Consider the following 11,071-nt stretch of genomic DNA (forward strand, 5'->3'; position numbering starts at 1 on the left):
GAGGCCATGGTAGCTGTGGTCCATTAGTCCTTTGGACTAATCTTTTCCTTGTATCCTGTTCTCTTCATTCTCCCTTGCTCCCGTAGGGGTGAGACCACTGGCGTATCTTAGATGGCTGCTCACAGGCTTTTTAGACCCCAGAAGCTACTCATCAAGGTAGAACGTAGAACATTTTCTTTATAAACTGTGTTATGCCAATTGAGCTAGATGTTCCCCGAGACCATGGTCCCTACAGCCCTCCGCCCAGCAATTCAGTCTCTCAGGGAGTTTGGATGTGTCTATGGAGCTTCCATGACCTTTCCTTGTACAAGTCGTGCTGGCTTCCTGACACACATTTTTAAGGGACACAATTCAATCCATAACAGTGCCCAAACAAGGAAGTGAGCTAAACTAACCAGCATTTTAGATGAAAACATCTGCCACAGTAGGGAGGCTGGAGGGATAGGAGATCAACTGTGTTAAATGGCCTGTCCTTCTGTTGAGGATGGGTAAACCTTGGAGCCCACCACCCAACTGAAGTTAGAGAGCAGTTGCAGAATGACCCTGCTCTGACTGACCTTGTTGCTGAACACAGGAAGGTGAGTTCTGTCCAGCATGCTCAGACTTGCCAATAATATGGACACTGGTCTTTGAGAAAGTAACTTTATTACAATGCGCAGAGCATAGAGCCGGAAGAAAGTTCCTCATATCTGACTCTCTGAGCGACAGGGAAGCAGGGCTTATATGTGGTTTGGGTGGCAAGATGGTGGCCGTGAAGGTGTACTGAGGAGGGAAAATTCTAGAAGGCAGCCAGGAAACAGGAGATGACGTGATTCTTGTTGGACCTCTCACTTCGGAATGGGGCCTGAGTGGTGATTTTCCTTCTGATTCATTCCACTTGTTGCTTTGTCCTTTGCTGAGGTCATTTAGCTGTCACAGCTGGCCCTTCTGTGCATGTGGGTCAGGCCAAATCTGGCTTAAGGACTAATGGAAATTTACTGGCATTCATAGGGCCAGGTTATAACCTTAGCCAGGAACATCTTTTGGCCTGGAAAGTGTCCCCTAGAGGCCACCATCTTCTTGGAGATGTCCAAGTGAAGTCTTACTGAAAAACTTCAAGTGTTCCAGCTACCATAGTCTGGGTTAGGTTTGTTAATGCCCTTTAGCCAAAGACCACATGAACACCTGTAGATGAGCAAGTTGGGTTTATTACTCATTGTGATGAGAAAGAGCACATACCAGGGGGGATCTATGGAAAGAACTTATTGTAGGATTTGGGCTTTGGTTAGGTGATTTGGGGGAGGAGTCTAAGGAAGCACTGGGTCCCTGGGTGGCATAAATGGTTAAGTGCTTAGCTACTAGCCAAAAGTTTGGCAGTTTGAACCACCCAGTGGTGGCTCAGAAGACAGGTCTAGCAATGTACTTCTAAAAAAAAAAAGTAGCAGTCACTCATTTTAGCCATGAGAAAAAGATATTTGGTATTTTATGGGTGGCACAGTGACCTTATTTTTTTCTGTGCTTAAACAAAATTACGAAGTGCCTTGTTTTGTCTGATTTTATCATAGTCTCAGAGTAACGTTGACTGAGGTGGATACTCTGGGAGATTGTTTATGTCCAATAGGAGAATAACATGGCCTAGCTGTGGTTAGACCAGCTTGTAATAACATTAAAGTCTAGCTGTGAATGTCATACCAGTTCCGGATGCCAGTGGCTGCTCTTGTCTTTTAGCTCCTTCAGGTTTGTAAGATTTTTCATTGACCATATGGTAGGTACTATGAGGGGACTTAGAGACTGAATTATTAGTGGATAAATTAATCAAAGAATCAATATTGATTTTTAATATTTCATGCCACGTATGAGATCTTTGAAGCCAAGAAAATATATTGTTTCAACTTGTGAAGAAAAAAAAAATGAAGGCAGGCCCCAACGGAAGCGAATAACAAGCTTGGAACTGTCTCTTGACACTATTCTCCTTTTAGAAGCAGTAAATGGATTCTCAAGGCTTACTGCCTAGCAGCTGTGCTTATAACGCCTACATCTTCCAGCAAACACAATCAAGGATTTTCATCACAACTGTTTCTACCTCTTCACTCCTCTCTGGTTATTGCCAAGAAGATAAAAAGGAAAATTGTCCAAGAAGCTTCAGTTTGGGATTCCATTTCCTGATCCAGGTAACAAGGTGGTGTAGTGTTTAGAAGATAAATGATACAGGTGCAGAATCTACCAGCCTCTACCCACAGCTGTCTTTGAATTTGCTACAACCATACACATACAACTAATGTTTCCTAAGCTCTTACTAGTCCCGCCCTGGTCAAGGTACTTCCACAGCCATTATTTATTCAGCAATCTTCATAACAGATTTTGAAGAAGGCATAATTATGCCCATTATATAGCTAAGAAAACTAACAGGGTATTAATTTCCTATGACTAGTAAGGAAAGCTCTTGACTATGAATCCAGCACTTTTTCTACTGTACTCCAACTGCCCACCACCAACCCCAATCTGGAAAATTACTCTTACTTGTAAACAATTTCCAGAAACAGATTACTCAATGGAACAGACTTGCCATCCCTCTCACTGAAACTATACAAACTAGCTAAAGCAGGGAGTAGAGTTGTAAGATGTCTCTGGACTGGACCAACAAATGAAAGCACAAAGACTCCAACTGTATTGGGGCTTTTAGGGACCAATTTAAGGGAAAATTCAAAATATCAGGGAAATGTCTTCCTCTCACTCTGTATATGGCACAGGACCTGGCTCACCCAGATAGTCTATTCCAACCTTTCTGGGATTGACTAATTTAACAAGTAAACAAACAAAAAAGGTGATTGTGGTGGCTGTTGTTATTAAGCAGCTCAGTCCAAGCAGCCTAAGCACATAAACACAGCTTTGACATTGTTGTACCCATAGTCACTGCTCCCTCTGCAGCTGATTGAGGGTGAATCTACTAGCCCCTTTTTTGACAACTCCAGCTAAGACTTGTGGCAGGTAAACACTATAGCTTCTTTTTGAATGGGAGAGCCAAGTAATGCAAGGTGAGTGACAATATAGTCTGGTTAAATTTGTTAGGTTAAGCATGAGATGGTGATGGTCCACCCAGAATAATTTTTATACTTTTCCAGTTTTCTAGAGCAGCTTTGTAAGACTTTCACTCACAGGATTGCTCTCAGAGGGAATAGTTTTACTCAAAAGTCTAACTGCTTTACAGTAAAGCATACTCTGCTGCTGCTTGGAAAATGGGACAAAAGAGGAAGCAGAGAGCTCTGCTAGGAAGCTATTGCAGAAATTCAGGGGAAGAAAGAATGATAGGTTGAATCTGGGTGATGACAATGGAGACAAAGAGAAGTGAATGGACATGAGGCATATTTTGGAAACAAAAGTAATAACTCTTGCTGATGAATTGGATGTAAGGGGAGGAGATGTAACATCAAAGTAGACTAAACCAGAAAAAAGAAAGTTCATCAATGTTAACTAACAATCCAAGATGCTGAAAGTATTTTGAGATGATGGACATAGGGATTACCTGGCCCTGTAAAACACCTTGACTAAAAATGCTCAGACCACAATTAGTAATAAATTCTTTTGACTTGAGGAAAACCAAGTGGTTCTTCTCTGAACTGCTACTAAATTCATAGACCTAAAAATGTTTTTTTTTTTTTAACTTTCTGGAGTTTATAGTCCATAAGTGACCTTCACATGTTATAGCAAATTTCCTTTTAACTCACTCCTTCTATTCATTTAATAGTCGGCATACTCTTGTGGCCCCAACATTAATTAACAATTCCTTTCAAAGACTAGGACATCTGAGAAAATGGTTGCTTTAGAAAAGTCCAATTCTAAATAGTCTCATCTCAAATAAGAAGAGTGTAAAATGATGAAAATCTATATCAGATATTTTTCTGTCTGGTTTCAGTTCACTTTAAAAAGAGATGAATATTTTAGTATCTGAAATTTAATCTCAGTCCCTAGCCACATGTCTTTAAAAGCAGAGAAGGAGAGGAAAGAGAATTTAGAAAATAGATGTTTATGGTACTAGGACCAGAAAGCCCTGAGATGATTTCAGTTAAGACATAGACTAGCAGAATTTAGGGAAACGTTATTGGCCACATGAACCCCTCTCACAAAAATCAGATAAAATCCAGAATTAGACCTGACTCAGGGAGGGAAGATTTGTACACATTTTATAAATTCTAAACTATTAACAACTTTGCTAGTCTCTTTCATGAATTTTCTTCCTCTCCCAACAAAACATTGCAATCAACTCCCTCTCTCCTGATACCTTCTGCCATTTATCCTGAGAGGTCTTAGTAGTTTTGCATATTCTGAGCAGATCATTAACAGATTCTTTGGAAAAGTATGCCAACTCTAAAAAATAATTAATTATATATTTTAGTTAGTTCATTATGCTATATTCCATATAGGGGAAAATCGACATTTTTTGGTGTGTTCCTTATGCATGCCGTTATTGTTATGTTGTTAGGTGCCCTCAAGTCAGTTCTGATACATAGCGATGTGTCATGGATTGAATTGTGTCCCCCAAAAATACATGTATCAATTTGGCTAGGCCATGATTCCCAGTATTGTGTGATTGTCCATCATTTTGTCATCTGATGTGATTTTCCTATGTGTTGTAAATCTTATCTGTATGATGTTAATGAGATGGGATTAATGGCAGTTATGTTAATGAGGCAGAACTCAATCTACAAGATTAGATTGTGTCTTAAGCCAATCTCTTTTGAGATATAAAACAGAGAAGTGAGCAGAGAGAAATGGGGATCTCATACCACCAAGAAAGCAGCACCAGGAGCAGAGTACCTCCTTTAGACCTGGGGTCCCTGCACAGAGAAGCTCCTGGACCAGAGGAAGACTGATGACAAGGACTTTCTTCTAGAGCTGACAGAGAGACAACGTCTTCCCCTGGAGCTGACACACTGAATATGCATTTCTAGCTTCCTAGACTGTGAGAGAATAAATTTCTCTTTGTTAAAGCTATCCACTTGTGGTATTTCTGTTATAGTAGCACTAGATGACTAAGACACAACCCTATGTACAACAGAATGAAACACTGCTTGCTCCTGTACCATCCTCACAATTGTTGCTATGCTTGAGCCCATCATTACAAAGGGCTCTAATAAACAAGTCCAATGTCTGAAAGCAGGATTATTTAACAGAGCTCAGACTTTTTTTTTTTTTTTTAATTCAGTAGAGAGAAAGGCCATTATGCAGATGTATAATCATCCAAAGACATTCTGCCCTTAGGTGGTCCCAAGCAGTGGTCGAGAGACAGAGTAAAAAAATTTTCGGTTCTTTTCCAGTTTCCTGCTAAATCTATCTTAACATTAGATCAATAATATCAGGTTCCACAGTTTAAATAACTGGAGTAAGAACTTATGGATTTGCAGACTCGTTTTTCTGACCCAAAAAATCATACAGCTGTGTCAAGAAAGTCAGATTAATGCTGATTCTATTCTTCAACGGTATCAACCCAAAATGACTGGGTAACTGTTTAGATACAAATGAGCTGCAACTATTTCCTATAATTAATTTGGATGTTTTTCTCATAAAATTGGTAGATAGCATGAATTAACCAGTTATTCAATGGTCTCAAAAAAAAGAAAAGTGATCCCAATAGTACCAAAGAGTCTCTGTTCCACAGTCACACAGCAGGAGTTGATTTTGCCCAAAAGTAACTGTGTTGGTGTCATCTCTTTGAGGAAACCTAGGAAATTTATTTATTTAATCATTTTATAGATATTTATAGAAAGTTTTCTAAGTGAAAGCATTATGCTAATTCACAATAACCTTTGTTAAAGTGAACTTCTCAGAGAAACTGATGTCAAGCCCACGATAAATTTCTATTTGAAATTTGCTGCCCAGGAAGAGGCTTCTGAGTGAGCCACTCTGAAGATTTCTCTTCTGATAAAAGGAAAAAACGCCTAGTATTAAGCATAAAGCTGGTCACAAGACTCAAATTTCATCTTGATGGATAATGAACTTCCCAGAAGTGGCTGTAAATTACATCATGCAGTAAAGTGCTCTCCTAAACCAGGTTTGGGATAATTTTCTTTCTCACTTCAAGGATACTTTCCCTTAAGAGTGAAGCAATTCTAATGTAACTGCCTATTCTGAAAACGAATACTGTCAAGAAAAGAACAAACCTACCAGATACTATTTTCTTCGATATTACCAGAAGAAAGAAAAAAAGAGAAACTATTGAATACATATATCATTCCCCAGGCTCTGGTAAATTGGGGAAAGATGTTGACAACCAGAGATCTCATTTACTTCCAGTGTGAGTGAAAAAATAGTACAATGATTATGGAAAACAGTTTAGCTTAATCTACTAAAGTTGAAGATACAAGTATTCTATGATCCAGCCTACAGAAATGCATGTACTTGTGGACTAGGAGAAATAAACTGTATTCGTAGTAGCATTACTGCTAGCAGCCCAAATGGGAATAATCAAAATATTCATCTATAGTAGGCTAGATAAATAAGTAGTGGTTTATTCATACAATGTAATACTATGGAGCAATAAAAATGTATAAACTATAGCTACATGTAACAAACTTAATGTTCAAAAAAAGAAACCATCTACAAAATACTACATATCATATGGTTCCATTCATATAAATTACCAAAACAGGTGAAACTAAATATTATTGTTTAGAGATGCTTACTGTGGTGTGATGGATCGCTTTTGTGTGGACTTTCTCATCCTGGTCTTGTAACTCCCACCCAAGTGGCCTACCAAGGGGATTGGTCAATTTTGCCTTCCCACTGGGCTTCAAATGAGCCATCTCAGAGGTGGGAAGGAGATGATTTCACAACCACCAAGGACGAAGGGCCAAGAGCGGAGTGCGTCCTTTGGACCCAGGATCCCTGTGCTTAGAAGATCCTGGAACCAGGAGACTGAGGGGGGTGGGAGAGGGAGAGAGAGAGGGAGAGAGAGCGAGTTGCAACACAGAAGATGGTGAGAAGTGGTGGCAGAGAAATGGCAACAGGAGGGACTGGCAGGAGATGATGTGGTGGACTTCCCGGCCCACAGAGCTAGAGCTGAGTGTCTTCGGACAAAAGGCTTACTTACAGAGTAGGGTGCCTCTAGGGACTTGGTGGAGCTAGGCTTGCCTAACCACAGAGATAGTACTGAGCGCTTTCAGGCCAAGGCTTACAGGTGGAGTGGGGTGCCTCTGTGCACTTATTGGTAGAGCTAAAAGAGTTTTGTAACACTTGCCTAAGCAGGGGCTGAGGCCAAGGGCCAGAGAGAGGAATGCCTGTGAGCACAGCTAAGAAGAGGCTGTCCTGATGGAAGATCTGTATCCTGAGTGTTCCTCAATCTGAATTGTGAACTGTTACCTAATAAATCCCATAATCATGAGTATTGTCTGTGAGTTCTGTGTGGTCATTGCAATGAATTATCAAACCCAGCGGAGAAGTAGAGAGTGTCGTGAGAGGGATGGTTGGTGTCAGAACTGGTAAGGATGGCAGAGAGAGGAGGCATGTCTGAACTCTGCCTCATAGGAATCAGCCTTGGACTGTTGATCTCGATTCTCCTTCCCCCTGTGAAGTTAGAGGAGGTCAGACACTGCCTCCTACACCATTTTTACACATGCTTAGGTTGTTAAATTATAAATAAAGGCAAGGAAGTGACTACTATAATGGAAAGGAGAGAGTTACAATTGGAGGGTCAAGGAGGCAGAAGATAATTGTTGGGATGGACAATGAAGGGAGCTTCTAGTGCAGATAGTGTTCTATTTCTTGACCACGGTGGTAGTTACAATGAACTTTTCTGATAATGATTTATTAAGTAGTATATTTATATAATATGTATGTTTTCATACATTTCACAATAAGAAAACTTCTCTGTCTACCAACAATATTCAGTAATTTCTGGTGTTATCAGACCAATAACTAACCCAGGACAGTACAGCCATGTGTCATTTATCATCCACAATGTGTTTTGTGAAATAGGACATTATGTAATTTGAACATTGTGTGAACACAAGATTGGATGCTGCTGCCTATGAGTCAAAGCATATACTATTAAACGGTAGATTTTTTTGTTTGTAAGCAGGGAAAGTTCACATTAAAATAAAGACAGAAACTACAGTACAGTACATACATAAGCCAGTAACATAGGCATTTATTATGACTATCAATTTATAGGTATTATAGATTATATATGTAGCATATCATTATATGCCTGGCAGTAGATACACTTGTTGCATGTGGGGAGTTGTTGCATTTACTACATCTGGCTATGTCTACTACATCCTGTTCTCCAGTCTGGATTTCTGAACTCTATTATAACCTTATGGGACCATGGATGTATTTGCAGTTCGACATTTCCCAAATGGACGTTATGTGGCACAAGACTGTATTTCAAGATGAGACATAGCTAATTATTGAAAGTAAGTGTATATTGCATTCCCTAGGATGGCTTAGATATATACTTGGGTCTCCATCTGTCTACACTGTCATTCAGTATTTGCTGGTTTTTTTCAGCTAACTCACAAATGAAAATCTTTAACACCCCCAACAACTCCAACACCATCACTGGCTTCATCCTCTTGGGCTTCCCTTGTACCAGGGAGGGTCAGATCCTCTTCTTTGTGCTCTTCTCTATTGTCTACCTCCTAACCCTCATGGGGAATGGTTCTATCATCTGTGCTGTGTGCTGGGATCAGAGACTCCACACCCTCATGTACATCCTACCAGCCAACTTCTCCTTCCTGGAGATCTGGTATGTCACCGCCACTGTCCCCAACATGTTGGCCGATTTCCTCTCTGAGACCAAAGTCATCTCCTTCTCTGGGTGCTTTCTCCAATTCTACTTTTTCTTCTCCCTTGGTTCTACAGAATGCTTTTTCTTGGCAGTTATGGCATTTGATCGATACTTTGCCATCTGCCAGCCATTGCATTACCCCACTGTTATGACTGGACGTCTCTGCACCAGTGTTGTGGTCAGCTGCTGGGTACTTGGTTTCCTCTGGTTCCTGATTCCTATTATCATCATCTCCCAGATGTCCTTCTGTGGATCTGGGATCATTGACCACTTCTTGTGTGACCCAGGTCCTCTATTAGCCCTCACTTGTACCAGAGCCCCTGCAATAGAGTTGACTAGCTCTACCTTAAGTTCTCTACTTTTATTTATTCCCTTTCTCTTCATTATGGGATCCTACATGCTGGTCCTGAGAGCTGTGTTGAGAGTCCCTTCAGCAGCTGGACAAAAAAAAGCCTTCTCCACCTGTGGATCTCATCTGGTTGTGGTTTCACTTTTCTATGGCTCAGTGATGGTCATGTATGTGAGCCCAACATCTGAGCCTGAAGCTGGAATGCAGAAGATTGTGACCCTGTTTTACTCTGTTGTGACTCCACTCATTAACCCTGTGATATACCGTCTGAGGAACAAAGATGTGAAACATGCAATGAAGAAATTACTGTGAAAAAAAAATGAGAGTCTTAGTTAAAAGGATATTGGGGGAGAATTTGTTGTTAACTTTCCTTGGTCAAAAAGAAAATTTACTGGTATCACTCAGAAAATTATTTATATTGTTTTTGAATGTTATTCACCATGGTGTTTTTTATATTTCCTAGAATTTATAAGGCTACAAGAGATCTCAGAGATGTACTGCAACTCCCTGATTTTTCAAATGATAGAGATATAGATTGAAAAATTTGGTGAGTTATACAAGGTCATAACTTTAGGGCAAAATCAAAGTTTTCTATTACAAACTTTTTTGTCTTGGCTCAACAACAAATGGTGTTTACTTTTCTGATTAAGCTTATATTTCTGTCCTCCAGAACATCTTTCATGTTTACATCAATTAACATAAACAAAAGGTTAATTTATTTGATAAACAGAACTATCTTGAGATCAATAAATACCATAGACACTATAGAAAAATACCAACTATATGAAAAAGTAAACAGCAAAGGTTTTTAAACATATGAAAAGACATTCTATTAGACAAATACAAATAATACTAATAAATATACCTCTCTTTTTCCTTTCAAGTTGAAAAAGCTAAAAAATGATGCTGGGAAAAAAAATGGTACTCCTATTCATTGCTAGTAGAGAATAAATTGGTACAATCTCCACGAAGGACATTTTTCCAGTAACCATAAAAATTTAAAGCCTAGAAATTCCACTACTAGATATTTATTTTACTGATATATTGACACATTAGAAAAACGGCGTATGTATGAGAATATTTCCTATGGCCTGTTTCTAATATCAAAAGATTCCAAGAAAACCCAAACCCATTGCCTCGAGTCGATTCCGACTCGCAGTGACCTTGTGGGATAGAGTAGAACTGCCCCATAGGGTTTCCAAGGAGCTCTTGGTGGATTCGAACTGTTGATCTTTTGGTGAGCAGCCGAACGCTTAACCACTACGCCACCAGGGTTTCCATCAAAAGATTAGAACAATTTAAATTCCTGTTAATTAAAGACTGATTAAATTATTGCATTCCATTGAATGGAATACTATATAGCTTTTAAAAACGAGGAGGCTAAACATGCCTATTGGGGCCCTGGTGGCGAAGTGGTTAAGTGTTTGGCTGCTAACCAAAAGTTGGCAGTTCGAATCCACCAGCTGCTCCTTGGAAACCCTATGGAGCAGCTCTACTCTGTCCTGCAGGGTTGCTATGAGTCTGAATCGACTCAACTACAACGGTTTTTTTTTTTTTTTTTTTTTTTTAATACATGCCTATTATTATGAAACTATCCTCAACGGGGAGTCCTGGTGGTGCAGTGGTTAAGAGCTATGGCTGCTAACCAAAAAGTCAACACAGTTTGAATCTACCAACTGTTCCTTGGAAACCCTTTGGGGCAGTTCCACTCTGTCCTATAGGGTCACTATGCGTGGGAATCATTGCGACGGCAGTGCGTTCTTTTTGGTATTCTCAATGCGTATTGTTTTTTGAAAAGCAAGATGGAGAAGAGCCATTTCTTTAGCTTTCATGTGAAGAAAACGCATATAGATATGTATATATTTATGTTTATAAATACATGGTATATTTCTTGAAGAAAGAAGAAACGGGTAACAGTGAGTCTTCTAGAAAAGAGAATTGGGTATCTGGGAGCAAGG

General features: G+C 39.7%; 1 protein-coding gene across 1 annotated transcript; it reads left to right on the forward strand.

The window, feature by feature from the left end:
• Window positions 1-8,480: 8,480 nt before the first annotated feature.
• On the forward strand, window positions 8,481-9,457 carry LOC101359081 (olfactory receptor 11G2-like). Its single transcript, XM_004390008.3, has one exon. It carries the CDS (start codon window positions 8,496-8,498, stop codon window positions 9,423-9,425), a length of 930 nt encoding a protein of 309 aa, XP_004390065.1. The 5' UTR covers window positions 8,481-8,495; the 3' UTR covers window positions 9,426-9,457.
• The last annotated feature ends 1,614 nt before the right edge of the window (window positions 9,458-11,071 follow it).

This window comes from Trichechus manatus, unplaced genomic scaffold, assembly GCF_000243295.1.
Source record: "Trichechus manatus latirostris isolate Lorelei unplaced genomic scaffold, TriManLat1.0 scaffold00273, whole genome shotgun sequence".
Taxonomy (NCBI): Eukaryota; Metazoa; Chordata; class Mammalia; order Sirenia; family Trichechidae; genus Trichechus; species Trichechus manatus.